This window comes from Salvelinus namaycush, chromosome 2 (assembly GCF_016432855.1).
Source record: "Salvelinus namaycush isolate Seneca chromosome 2, SaNama_1.0, whole genome shotgun sequence".
In the NCBI taxonomy this organism is placed as follows: Eukaryota; Metazoa; Chordata; class Actinopteri; order Salmoniformes; family Salmonidae; genus Salvelinus; species Salvelinus namaycush.
This window is the reverse complement of record NC_052308.1, coordinates 19,455,430-19,469,896: the sequence shown is the minus strand read 5'-3', so window position 1 is coordinate 19,469,896 and position 14,467 is coordinate 19,455,430. Positions and strand designations below refer to the sequence as shown.

The 14,467-nt window shown below is 44.6% G+C and overlaps 1 protein-coding gene across 9 annotated transcripts in view; it reads left to right on the top strand.

Annotated features, from left to right (window-relative positions):
- The window catches only part of LOC120059848 (calcium-dependent secretion activator 1-like), a 155,164-nt gene that overhangs the window by 54,474 nt on the left and 86,223 nt on the right, over positions 1 to 14,467 (top strand). For all 9 annotated transcript variants that reach the window (XM_039008957.1, XM_039008934.1, XM_039008943.1 and 6 more), the window contains exons 7-8: positions 13,503 to 13,614; positions 13,835 to 13,974. In XM_039008957.1, the coding sequence (XP_038864885.1) occupies positions 13,503 to 13,614; positions 13,835 to 13,974 (252 nt within the window). The remainder of the gene's footprint in view (positions 1 to 13,502; positions 13,615 to 13,834; positions 13,975 to 14,467) is intronic.

The following is a 14,467-nucleotide window of genomic DNA, read 5'->3' as shown; positions in this document are numbered from 1 at the left end:
TCTGCTCATCTCTGGCACGTTACAATGAGGAAGACATGCTGTGATCCTGACAATTCAATTTATCTCTGTAATTTTCTCTGAAAGCAACTCATACATTCTGTAATGACATTTTCTAACCTCATGAATCTTATCCAGACTTTAGTGACGCAAGCTGTTACACTGCCATCTACAGGTGGAACAGTATGTGAGAATAATCAGGGATGGGCAGCCACAGTAGTTTGCTGAAAACACATTTACAGTCAGACATGGTCAGACATTCATATTTACAGTCAGGCATTCATAAATACTACACAATTTAAACCATCTGGAGAATATTACATTTATGTTTGCATTAATCCATGAAATATTATGCTGCTCTGTAATCTATTATAATAGATTCTCCTTTCCCTCTAAATTTGTGTCAATATCGCAGAGTCAACACTACATCACCAGTGCACTCTGCTCTGACAAGGCAAACAGAACACAAACCCCAGGGAAATGGAGAGGGTGAAAGAGAGAGATGGCCAGACTACTCTTCATTATGCCGTATCAGTGCTCCCCCACCGCACTCAGAGAGAACTTTAGTGTGAAGTCACTCCTGGCTATATTAACTCTACACGAGTGGCCACAAGCATTCAAGGTCTCTCTCTATTCCATGCTTACTGTATGTCACTCTCTGCCCACTCTGGCTCACATGCTTCTAGAATTTAACTAAGGGTGTTTTCACATATAGTCCTCTTTAAAAGAACCGATCTCAGTCCTCTTTAAAGTGAACTCTGGGGTAAAAAAGAAGCATAAGAACTGTTCTCTTTGTATTCACACTGCCCTTGACGTTGAATGAGGTCTCAACTCTTTTGCCAGTTCACGTCAACTATTTTGTGGACCAAGTCCTCTTTGCATTCACATTGCTATGTTTAGAAAGGAGTCAATATCTTTTTCCAACATGCACTCTGGGTTTTTACAAAGTGCAGGACAAGCAATTCAATCAGAATGCGTTAGACAGCTAGAAGCTAATACATTGGAAGCGAATACATTGCATTTAGTTAAAATATGAGACATAATAATTGTATTCAGAAGATACTATTAACATGTACATTTTATTGGAAACAGAATGAATAGCAATAGAATAACTGCAGAATAAATAATGCTGTCATTGAAAATTGTAAACCCAAGGTAGGCTACTGTCCCTTTAAGAGCTAGAATAGATTTTGTAACCTATGTTGTGATTCTCACCAAATTTGTCTTCTCACACTACTGAAACCCTACAATCAATAAACAGTTTATTAAGCTCTCTTAGCCTATAGATCACATATTGCAAACAAATAATCTGAACTAAAAACACCACACATTTTGGAATTTCTGTGCGTCCGTGACAATCGCTAATCAATATCCAAAAACACCACACATTTTGGAATTTCTGTGCGTCCGTGACAATCGCTAATCAATATCCAAAAACGGCACACATTTTTTTCTGCGAACCTGCATCTTCTCTCTTTTGTGGCACCAATGTGAAGGTTTATGGCAGGGGAAACAGTGTTGCAGTAGTATAGTGTGTGATGCTGGAATAATGACTTGCGAACCTGGGGAGCTTTGCGTTAACATTGTCCAAAAAAAGGTAACCGGTCCGCGGCATTCAAGCGAACCGAACTCAGAACACCTCTCGAGGTGGTCTCAGTTCGATTCGCTTCTGGGGCTCTTTTGAGGTGTCTGAGTTCCTTTGGAGTTCACACTGAACAAAAAATGTAAGCGAACCGCACTGAGTTAAATTTTTTTTACTGGAAGTGAACAAGTGTGAAGACACCCTAAGAGAATAGTGAGAATTCTGAGTCTGCCCATAGGACGAGCCAGGAGCATGATTCTTCATTAGCTGCAACTCACGATGTGTGCGTGGAGCTGTGAACTGCCCAACTAGATTACAGAGAACAACCCAACTATAATGAACAAAAATATAAACGCAACATAAAGTGTTGGTCCTATGTTTCATGAGCTGAAATATAAGATCCGTATTTCTCTCAAATTTTGTGCACAAATTTGTTTACATCCCTGTTAGTGAGCATTTCTCCTTTGCCAAAATAATCCATCCACCGGACAGGTGTGGCATATCAAGAAGCTGATTAAACAGCATGATAATTACACAGGTGCACCTTGTACTGGGGACAATAAAAGGCCACTCTAAAATGTGCAGTTTTGTCAAACAAACACAATGGCACAGATGTCTTAAGTTTGAGTAGGCGTGCAATTGGCATGCTGACTGCAGGAATGTCCACCAGAGCTGTTGCCAGAGAATTGAATGTTAATTTCTCGACCATAAGCTGCCTCCAACGTCGTTTTAGAGAATTTGGTAGTACGTCCAACCGGCCTCACAACCGTAGGCCACGTGTAACCACGCCAGACCAGGACCTCCACATCCTGCTTCTTCACCTGCGGGATCGTCTGAGACCAGCCACCCGGACAGCTGATGAAACTGAGGAGTATTTCTGTCTGTAATAAAGCCTGTTTGTGGGGAAAAACTCATTCTGATTGGCTGGGCCTGGCTCCCAAGTGGGTGGGTCTATGCCCTCCAAGGCCCACCCATCGCTGCGCCCCTGCCCAGTCATGTGAAATCCATAGATTAGGGCCTAATGAATTTATTAAAATTTATAGATTTTCTGTGAAATTGTTGAAATTGTTGCATGTTGCGTTTATATTTTTGTTCAGTATAGATTACAGAGAACAACCCAACTCGATTAGAGGAAAACCCAACTAGATTACAGAGAACAACCCAACTCGATTAGAGGAAAACCCAACTAGATTACAGAGAACAACCCAACTCGATTAGAGGAAAACCCAACTAGATTACAGAGAACAACCCAACTTGATTAGAGGAAAACCCAACTAGATTACAGAGAACAACCCAACTCGATTAGAGGAAAACCCAACTAGATTACAGAGAACAACCCAACTCGATTAGAGGAAAACCCAACTAGATTACAGAGGAAAAGTCAACAACCTTCTAACGACAAGTCTACTGTTTTTACAAGGGTATGTGTGTGTGTTTATAGAAGTCAAGGTCAATGATACACAGTAGGTGCAATCTTTATTTATTCTTCCCTGATTGCCGCTCTCTAATTAGCCACTTGAGCCGCAGCTGTACACGTTAATGTATTTGTCCAGGAGTGAGGGTGCAGGGCTCACCTCTCTCCCAGCCACCAATGTTTTAGACATCATTAATTGCTTGAATGGTGACCGACTTTGTGTGTTTAATTGTGTTAGTATGTGGTATGGTGGAATGAAGTATGATTAATTGGACACCAACTCTGTTCAATGATTGTCATTTTCCATCTCAGCTGAACCATCCAGAGTCAAAGGGTGGGTTGCACCAACATGGTTTAAAATAACCTAGGATTAAAGCTGATCTAGGTTTTGTGAAACTAGATTTATAATTCATCAGGAATGTGTTGCACCACATAATTTTAAGTCTTTATCAGTAAATCTATGATTAGCGGTTTTAAACTATGATTCGTGACATGTTACACCAATATATGAGGCATTTCGTGAGTTGAAATGAAGTACAGTTGAAGTCGGAAGTTTACATACACCTTAGCCAAATACATTTAAACTCAGTTTTTCACAATTCCTGACATATATTCCTAGTAAAAAATCCCTGTCTTAGGTCAGTTAGGATCACCACTTTATTTTAAGAATCTGACATTTCAGAATAATAGTAGAGAGAAGGTTTTATTTCAACATTCCCAGTGGGTCAGAAGTTGACATACACTCAATTCGTATTTGGTAGCATTGCCTTGAAATTGTTTAACTTGGGTCAAACTTTTCGGGTAGCCTTCCACAAGCTTCCCACAATAAATTGGGTGAATTTAGGCCCATTCCTCCTGACAGAGCTGGTGTAACTGAGTCAGGTTTGGAGGCCTCCTTGCTCGCACACGCTTTTTCAGTTCTGTCCACACATTTTCTATAGGATTGAGGTCAGGGCTTTGTGATAGCCACTCCAATACCTTGACTTTGTTGTCCTTAAGCCATTTTGCCACAACTTTGGAAGTATGCTTGGGGTTATTGTCCATTTGTAAGACCCATTTGCGACCAAGCTTTAACTTCCTGACTGATGTCTTGAGATGTTGCTTCAATATATCCACATAATTTTTATTTCTCGTGATGCAATCTAATTTGTGAAGTGCACCAGTCCCTCCTGCAGCAAAGCAACCCCACAACATGATGCTGCCACCCCAGCGCTTCACGGTTGGGATGGTATTCTTCGGCTTCCAAGCCTCCCCCTTTTTCCTCCAAACATAAAGATGGTCATTATGGCCAAACAATTATATTTTTGCTTCATGAGACCAGAGGACATTTCTCCAAAAAGTACAATCTTTGTCCCCATGGTCAGTTGCAAACTGTAGTCTGGCTTTTGTATTGCGGTTTTGTAGCAGTGGCTTCTTCCTTGCTGAGCAGCCTTTCAGATTATGTCGATAAAGGACTTGTTTTACTGTGGATATAGATACTTTTGTACCTGTTTCCTCCAGCATCTTCACAAGGTCCTTTGCTGTTGTTATGGGATTGATTTGCACTTTTTGCACCAAAGTACGTTCATCTTTAGGAGACAGAACGTGTCTCCTTCCTGAGCGGTATGACGGCTGCGTGGTCCCATGGTGTTTATACTTGCGTACTATTGTTTGTACAGATGAACGTGGTACCTTCAGGCATTTGGAAATTGCTCCCAAGGATGAACCAGACTCGTGGTCGCCAATTTTTTTTCTGAGGTCTTGGCTGTTTTCTTTTGATTTTCCCATGATGTCAAGAAAAGAGGCACTGAGTTTGAAGGTAGGCCTTGAAATACATCCACAAGTACACCTCCAATCGACTCAGATTATGTTAATTCGCCTATCAGAAGTTTCTAAAGCCATGACATTTTCTGGAAGCTGTTTAAAGGCGCTGTCAACTTAGTGTATGTAAACTTCTGACCCACTGGAATTGTGATACAGTGAATTATAAGTGAAATAATCTGTCTGTAAGCAATTATTGGAAAAATGACTTGTCATGCACAAAGTAGATGTAATAATCGACTTGCCAAAACTATAGTTTGTTAACAATAAATTTGTGGAGTGGTTGAAAAACTAGTTTTAATGACTCCAACCTAACCTAATTCCGACTTCAACTGTATCTAGCCTACTTGACAATTTAGGCCACGAAGTTGCTGTTCCTTGATAAAATAATAACAATGTAATGGTAGAACTACTGCAACTCCATTGTGAAAGGTTCTCATGGGTTGGCTGATTTGAATTGATTTATTTTTATTTCACCTTTATTTAACCAGGTAGGCTAGTTGAGAACAAGTTCTCATTTACAACTGCGACCTGGCCAAGATGGAGCAAAGCAGTGCGACACAAACAACAACATAGTTACACATGGGATAAACAAACAATAATACAATAGAAAAAGTATATATACAGTGTGTGCAAATGAGGTAGGATAACGGAGGTAAGGAAATAAATAAGCCATAGTGGCGAAATAATTACAATGTAACAATTAGAGACTGGAGTGATAGATGTGCAGAAGATGAGTGTACAAGTAGAGATACTGGGGTGCAAAGGAGCAAAATAAATTAAATAGATAACAGTATGGGGATGAGGTAGTTGGATGGGCTAATTACAGGTGGGCTATGTACAGGTGCAGTGATCTATGAGCTGCTCTGCTTAAAGTAAATAACATCTGTAATTTGCCAGTACTAGACAGAAAACGAATTTGTTAGCTAAAGTTAGCTAATGTAGCTAGCTGGTTTATAAACCACTGTGCCGTGGAGAAACGGCAGTGCCTGGATCTTGCGCCAGCAGCAAAAACACCAGACAGGCCAAGCAAACGCCGCAGAACTGACATGAACCAAGTTCATGTTGATGTTTTGGAGCTGGAGAGAGAGAAAAATCTACAGTACTGCAGATTGAGGTCATGAATTTACAAAAAGCTACAGAAAATTCAGAAACAGAAACTCCTTCAGGGAAACAAATGCCCACTGTGTAAAGAATGCAGATCTTTTTGTTTATTTAAGCAATTTTTTATTAAAACAAGCAATTTGGTGTCCTCCAGTCTTGTCCCAACACTTGTGTTCTGGTGCTTCCAGTTCCACCCTGTATGATATTGAGAATAACAACATTTTAGTAATAGATTTTAATACAGATTAGGAAGGTTCCTAATTAGGAATTGTACATGTCTATCTATATAATATTGCTTTTTACATGTTACCAATGTTAGATTATACACACTTTAGGCTGCAAAATGGTTCTCAATCAAGGTTCTCTTCACAGAATTCCCATTTGCATTGGCAGCATGTTGCACCTGGGTATCTTCTTCATTCTCCTCAGGTAGGTCCTCCTCAGTCTCCTGCCAAAGTTATACAAAACTGCCACTGCAATAATGATTGTCAGTGTAGTGTCCATCTTCGTGCGGAGCCCTACCTGTTGTCATGGTTCCTCCTGGCACCAGATACTTTTATTGGACTTTATTGTGTCCCTGTTAAGAGGTGTGTTTTCTGTGGTCCTTTGCGGAAGCTTGAATTGTTTACCGTGTGCATTCGTTTCCTGAGTGAGTTTTCGAGACTTCATGTTTTTTTTTTTTTTCAAGTGTACTGTGGTCTTGCGGCTACCGTATCTCAGTAAAGTATTATGTTTATCCTTAACCACTGATTCCTCATCTGGTCTCTTCTCTGCACCTGGGTCCAACCTTACCATGTCACAGTAAGCTTCTGCCACAACATGGACCCAGCAGAGATCACCCAGATCCGTAATGTGGTAGCCCAACAAGGAGCACTGTTAGGACGGCAGCAAGAACAGCTCTCCCAAATCTCCGGGACCCTTCGGGCACTTGCTGAGTTCCTCCCACCACAGCACGCCCCCAACCCAGAAGGAACCAATGCCCAGGTCTCATCGCTCAGTGCTACAGACATTGTCGTGGTTCCTCCGGGAACCCAAGATCCCAGCCCCCGAGCGGTATGACGGCCACCCAGGAGGATGCAAGGGCTTACTCATTCAGTGTTCTCTGATGTTCGAGCTACAGTCCTCCTCGTTCCACACCGATTGGGCTATGACCGCCTACATCATCTCTCTTCTCTCGGGCAAGGCCCTGGCGTGGGCAACGGTGGTGTTGGAACAGCAGCCACCATCTTTGAGATCCATAGTAGCCTTCACTGCCGAGCTGCGACAAGTCTTCCGCACCCTCGCCGCCGAGAGTGGGCGGAATACAGAGGCACTGGTTACCGCTTTCCAACAGGGTCTGTCTAACTCCATCAAAGATGAACTGGCCGCTCTGGAACTGGGTCCCTGATAACCCTGGCAACAAATGTATCCGGAAACGGGTGCAACAGCGCCCTCTTGACACCACTCCAGCATTCTGGTTTCCTGAGCACTCCAAGCCCACCGAGCGATCATGAAGGATCCCATGTAGCTGGGTTGCACACATCTCATGCCACAGGAGTGTGACAGGCGAATGCGCGAAGGCTGCTGCCTCTACGGCGTAGGTCTCGGCCATCTCCGTGCTACCTGCCCAGAGCTGACGGGAAACGTCAGGGCTCGCCAGGCCTGGGGGAGACCCTGACAAGCTGTGCAGTTACCTCCCGGCTACCCAGTCACCGTCTGTTACTATCCGCAACTCTCCACTGGGACAAACATCAGCACCAGATTCAAGCCTTTGTGGACTCTGGGGCCGTGGATAATTTCATTGATCAAGACTTTGCCAGAGTTACAGATCCCCTGCGTGAAATGTCCCATCCCTCTGCAGATTCAAGCTCTCGATGGACGCCCCATTGGCTCCGGTCAGGTGGGGGGGAACCACTCTGAGACTCTGTTTTCTGTTGATCCCTGCTCCCGAGAACCACCTTATCCTAGGGTACCCCTGACTAGCGCCACATAACCCACTAGTTTCCTGGTCCACAGGATACCTACTAGACTGGGGTAAGGACTGCCAGACAAAATGTCTAAGACCCCCACCAAGAGCCTCGCTGTGTCCTCCCACATTCCTTGAAGATCAAGACTTTTCCGCTTTCCCTCCCGATTATTTCGACCTCCGAGAGGCCTTCAGTAAGAGGCAGGCTGCCACCCTTCCCCCTCATCATCTTTACGACTGTGCCATAGAACTCCTACCCGGCACCACACCTCCCCAGGATCGTCTGTACTCTATCCTCTATCTGAAGCAGCGGTCATGGACAATTACATCCGGGAGTCACTGGAGGCAGGTTTCATTTGCCCCTCTACATCCTTTGCTGGTGCAGATTTCTTCTTCATGGGTAAGAAGGATGGGGGGCTGTGTTCCTGCATCAACTACAGAGGGCTGATCCTGAATGATCAAGAATCGTTACCCCCTACCCCTGATGTTCTCCACATTGGAGTTGCTCCTAGGGGCCCAATTCTTCACCAGACAGGACCTCCGCTTTGCTTCCAATCTGGTGAGAATCAGGGAAGGAGATGAGTGGAATACTGCTATTAACACCCCGAGTGGCCACTGAGTATTTAGTTATGCCCTTCGGATTATCGAACTCACCGGCACTTTCAAGCATTGATCACTGACACCCGAGGAATATGTTGAATTGGTTTGTCTTTGTTTCACTCGACGACATCTTGATCTTCTCCAAAACCCTTCCGGAACACATACTGCATGTCTGCCAAGTCCTGAGACGCTTCCTGCAGAGTCAACTATATGTCAAGATAGAGAAGTGTGAGTTCCACGTATCCCAGGTTTCCTTCCTGGGTCACAAGAAGGCAGGCATCCAAATGGACCACGTAAAGATTGAGGCGGTCGCTGACTGGCCCCGTCCAACCTCACTCAAGCAGGACCAGCAGTTCCTTGGGTTTGCCAATTTTTACAAGCGTTTTATAGTCAACTTTTGTGCGGTCGCAGCGCCTCTCATGGTCCTAACCCGCAAGTCCCAGACCTATTTTTGCTGGACCCACGAGGCTGACAGGGCATTCATGGAGCTGAAGGGACTTTTCATCTCTGGACCATCCTCGTTCATCCTGATCCGACTCATCTCTTTGTGGTGGAGGTGCATGCCTCAGAGCAGTGGCGGCCCTTTCACAGCGGAACGAGAAGAACAAGAAACTGCACCCATGAGCCTTTCTCTCCAAGCGGTTCTTGCCAGCGGAACGCAACTACGATGTAGGCAACCGGGAGCTCTTGGCAGTTAAGTGGGCTCTTGAGGGGTGGAGACACCGGTTGGACAGGGCACCTCATCCTTTTGTGATCTGGACGGACCATAAGAACTTGGTCTCCTTTCCAAAAGCCAAGAGGTTGAATGCTCGCCAGGCTAGGTCGGCTCTGTTTTTTAACAGGTTCGTTTTCACACTAGCCTTTCACCCGGGATCCAAGAATGAGAAGGCAGACGCCCTGTCACGCCAACATGATGTCTCTAACGAGGAGAGGGACCCCGAGTCCATCATCCCCAGCTTTGTGGCCTCTGTGATATGCAGTATTGAGACCATGGTCCGACAAGCCCAGACCCGAGAACCTGACCCCGGCAGGGGACCCACTAACAGACTTTACGTTCCGCGATCAGCCTGGTCCCGAGTACTACAATGGGGACACTCCTCTAAATTAACTGGGCATCCGGTGGTTAATTTGACACTGGAGTTTCTGAGGCGGAAATTCTGGTGGCCCAACATGATGGAGGATGTGAGATCCTTTTGTTGCGGGCCTGTTCCATCTGTGCCCAAAGCAAGTATTCACGTCAGCGACCGGCCGGGTTGCTCCCACTTCTGCCCATCCCCAGCCGGCCCTGGTCTCATCTGTCTGTAGACTTTATCACAGGGTTACCTCCATCTCAAGGGCTTACCACTATCCTGATTATCGTCGATCGGTTCTCCAAGTTGCCTTCAGCGAAGGAGACCGCTGATCTCATGATTATCCATGTCTTTCGACTACACAGACTTCCCCAGGACATTGTCTCAGATCGTGGGCCCCAGTTTGTCACACAGTATTGGAAGGCCTCTGTTCCCTCTTGGGGGCATCGGTGAGTCTCTCCTTGGGTTCCACCCTCAGTCGAATGGGCAAACTGAGCGGCCCAACCATGAGCTGGAGAAGTTCCTCCCTCCCTGTTTCCTGAACGGGGGGGGGTGCCATCAGCCAAGGCATTTATTCGACGATGTCGCCGCACCTGGATCAGTGCGTGATCCTCCTCTGCCAGACACAAACATTAGGCAAACCGGCACCGGAGACCTCTTCGGCTCCTCAAACCGGGTCAATGGGTGTGGCTGTCCACACGTGATCTTCCCTTAAAGGTGGACTCGCGGAAGCTTGCTCCTCGCTACGTAGGACCATTCAAGATCCTGAGTCGCATCGACTTGGTCACCTATCGTCTCCAGCTTCCCAGGTCCATGAGGGTCTGTCCGTCCTTTCATGTCGCCCGTCTCAATCTGGTAAGGACCAGTCCATTCTCTCCCCCACACCTGCTCCTCCGTCCCTTCGACTTGTGGATGGCCGCCCGGCCTACACGGTCCGCCGTCTGTTGGAGGCTCGTCGGGTCTGAGGGACCCTGCAGTACCTGGTGGACTGGGAGGGCTATGGTCCCGAGGAGTGGGCGTGGATGCCTGCCCGGGACATCCTGGATCCGGGTCTTGTTAGAGACTTCAAACAACTACGTGGTGGTTGTAGGGGGTGGGCAGAGACCGCCCTAAAAACTTTTATTGGACTCAGATGTGTCTTATTATTTCATGATGGTGTCCCTGTTAAAAGAGGTGTGTTTTCTGTGGTCCTTTGCAGAAGCTTGAATTGTTTACCGTGTGCGGTGGTTTCCTGAGTGGCTCTGTAGGCACGGGAATCTCTTTTCCACACTCCACACTCCAAAAAGGGGAGTGCTAAGGTACCCACGTCACCTAGTAGGTGGCCTTCATATGCCCCCCTTTCCAGAATTGCACACAGATGACTATTGTCAAAGATTCTGCTGTCAAGGGTGGATCCTGGCTATCTAGCTACGATGTTGGTGAACTGACCTTTGTCATCAGACAGCCTGCATGTTGATGGAGCAGTAACCTTTCCGATTACGGAATAGCTGTCACGAACGTCGTAATCCTCCTTGTCTGAGGAGGAGTAAGGATCGGACCAAAGCGCAGCGTGGTTTAATGAATACATACTTGATTTATTTAACGAAGACAAAAACAACTAAACAAACTTACAAAACAACAAAACGAACGTGACGCTATAAAACGAAAGTGCAGACACAAGCAACCAACGTAATGACATAGACAATAACCCACAACCCACAATACAAAACAGGCTACCTAAATATGGTTCCCAATCAGAGACAACGCAAAACACCTGTCTCTGATTGAGAACCATATCAGGCCAAACACAGAAATAGACAAACCAGACAAACAACATAGAATGCCCACACAGATCACACCTTGACCAACCAAAACATAAAACATACAAAGCAAACTCTGGTCAGGGTGTGACAATAGCTCTCCATTCTCGCCCCCTGGTTGGGAATAGGAATGTGTGTACAGTTTACTGACCCTTGCACACCTGGGAATCTAGCTCTCCTATAAAACCCAGCTGCTGTTTTCTCTGTAGGATTGAACCTTATGTACTGATTCTTCAGACCGGTAATAGCACAGGACATTGACTACAATCCTGCATATGGCTGAATTGTGTAGTTCAAAAATGTCCCCATATACCATCTGGAAAATATCCAGTTGCGTAGAACCGTAGGGCCACCAGGAGCTGAAGTAGTGGGGGTACAGCCGCGTTCCTATCACTCCCATGCTTAATGGTTGGTCCAACCTTTGTTCCAGTTGCATCAGAGTCCTTGGAGAAGCGGTATCTTCTTGAAAAATTCAGCATTATCATAAAATTCAACAGGATTTAACCTGTCTCTAATTATTCTCTGAGGAACTCTGTCATTTTGGTCTCTCCACGGTAGATATGCTGCCATTTTATCAGTTCAACCACCTCAAGTGGCAGTTTAGAATGAATCTCCAATCTAAATTTATATTTTATTTATTTATTGAGCAACAGGTTTAAAATTAATCTAGGTTTAAAGTGAAAACTAAACTTCGATTAGAGGAAGGATTTAATTTAACTAGGATTCATTTAAACTAGGTTTAAAATTTGGTGCAACAAGATTAATAGACACACCTTGATTTAACTCTGTTTAAGAGTTAATCCATGTTGGTGCAACCCACCCTTAGGTTGCTTATCCTTGGTCATTTAAAGAGTGACTGCCCCTAAAAAGCAACTAATCTCTTTGGAAACGGCCTATGTGGCATCGATATGAGTCAAACATTTATTCTAGTGTCAAAATTGACTACAAAGTGTAAATAGCATAATTTTGGTAATAAAGTCAGTCTTGACTAAAATAATTTTGGAACCTCAGTGCTTCACAACGAGTAAATGAAGGTTGGGTTTGGATTACAGTTATGTCAATAAATCAGGCCCCCTTTTGCTCCACGCCCCTCTGTCCACTTCAATTACCTTCATTTTAATGGGGCTCCGTTGTTTCATCGCCCCAACGTGTTCAAAGGACGGCAGACTGAAAACCCTTTATACGGATTGACAATGCCTGCACTGTCAAAGTTTCTATGGTTTGCATGCCCTGCCGAAGGACCCTGGTATGCGGAATAGGTGGTTGGAGTTCGTCGGTCCCTAAGGCTGCAACAGTAATGCTAGCTTGGTGTGCAACGACTGATGTTGGTGAGTATATCCAGAGATACTGGAATATAATAACCTCTCTGGTGTAACTTAGCTAATGACGTTAGATAACGTTATTGCTGGTTACATAGGTACAGTATATGCTCTCTACCAACAATAGCCCTGTGGCACAATGGACTTGAATCACATAATCAACTGTTTTCACAACATTCTATAATAGCATCCCCTTTCAAACACCCTGCATCTCCTGCTTCATTTGGGTGTGCCAGAGATACCACTTACTGTATATACCGCTTACAGACTTATTCTCTTGTATAGTAGTTAAACGTTACAAAGGAATACTCACACTGTGGATCCATCACATCAGGGAAATGCTTCATAGATGGTAACTGCCGTAAGTACAGGACTTAAGTGTAAAACTTGGGATATTCTTCACAGATATACTGTAAGACCACATAGAAAGGAGATACAGCCCATCAGTGCGAAATGACACACACAGAAACACCTCACAGCTTGGAGCTAGTTCACAGATGGTTGTGATGCATCCCAAAGGCATGCTGAGTGATCTAGGAATTATGTAATAGTGCTTGTGCTGTCAAGGTTTCCCTGTGCTATCTCTTCCTCAGAATGTGTCTTCTGAATACACCGGGTTTGTCATACACACACACACACACACACACACTCTCTCGCTTGCTCTTGCTCTCTCCTCACTACTGTAGTGTATGGTCTTGATCCAATAAAGTTGATTTAAACATTTAAATTCTCTTCTCCCTCTTCTGTGAAAAGATTAAATGTGTGATTAATAAATGATCTGTAACAGAGCAGCAAGACACCATTTTCCATGTCAAACATATCATGTCACTATTTAACCCTTGTCTCTCCCTGTGGTCTTGTGTGTGTTCCAGCTGGGGGACCCAGGGGGACTTCACCACCACACACCCCCTGCCAGCCGTAAAGGTGAAGCTGTTTACTGAGAGCACAGGAGTACTGGCCCTGGAGGACAAAGAGCTGGGCAGGGTAAGAGCCTACACGACTGGAGCCAGAGATAGGCATAGTTGGCATCAAACTTGTTTTTCAAAACAGTTGCTACTTTGACATGAATATGGTGTATACATTGATACTATCATACATATACATAGACATATACATTGATACAACCTTACATGACTGTGTGCTTTATCTATGACTTGACTTGACTTGTATAATAGGTATACTGGATGTGCCATTGTGCTTCCAGGTTGTGCTCCATCCGACCCCCAACAGTCCCAAACAGTCAGAACTGCACAAGATGTCCGTGTCCAAAGGCTGTCCTGACAGTGACCTGAAGATCAAACTGGCCATCCGCATGGACAAGCCACAAAACATGAAGCACTGTGGGTAAGTTACTTTGCACTGAAACTCTAGATCAAACAATGGTTTGCTGCCATCTAGTGGTGCTGATCATTACTGCATAACACACTTCCAGAACAGAGACGATCGACTGACCAAAACAGGCAACCTTTACTTTATCTTGACCTTTAAACTATTATCTTCAACATACATTGAACTTTACTGTGTAATTGGCACTTTGACATCTGACAATTTTAGATTTTTTCAAATATTGTACTACTGCATTTATCAAGCCTACATAATAAAGTACTCTCTTTCAGTAATTCACTGCTTTCACCCCAGCAATTTAAAACAGTCGTCATTCATTTTGAGTGAAATGGAAACATCTCTGTACAGGTTCCATTGCCTGGGCTCGGCATTACAGTGTTTCCTCTAGGAAATCATATCTCTTGCAGCGGTAGCAATATAGGGGAAACACTGCATAAACAAAGTGTCTACAAACATGTAAGACATTACCATGTTAAAGCCCAATCAGTTCAAA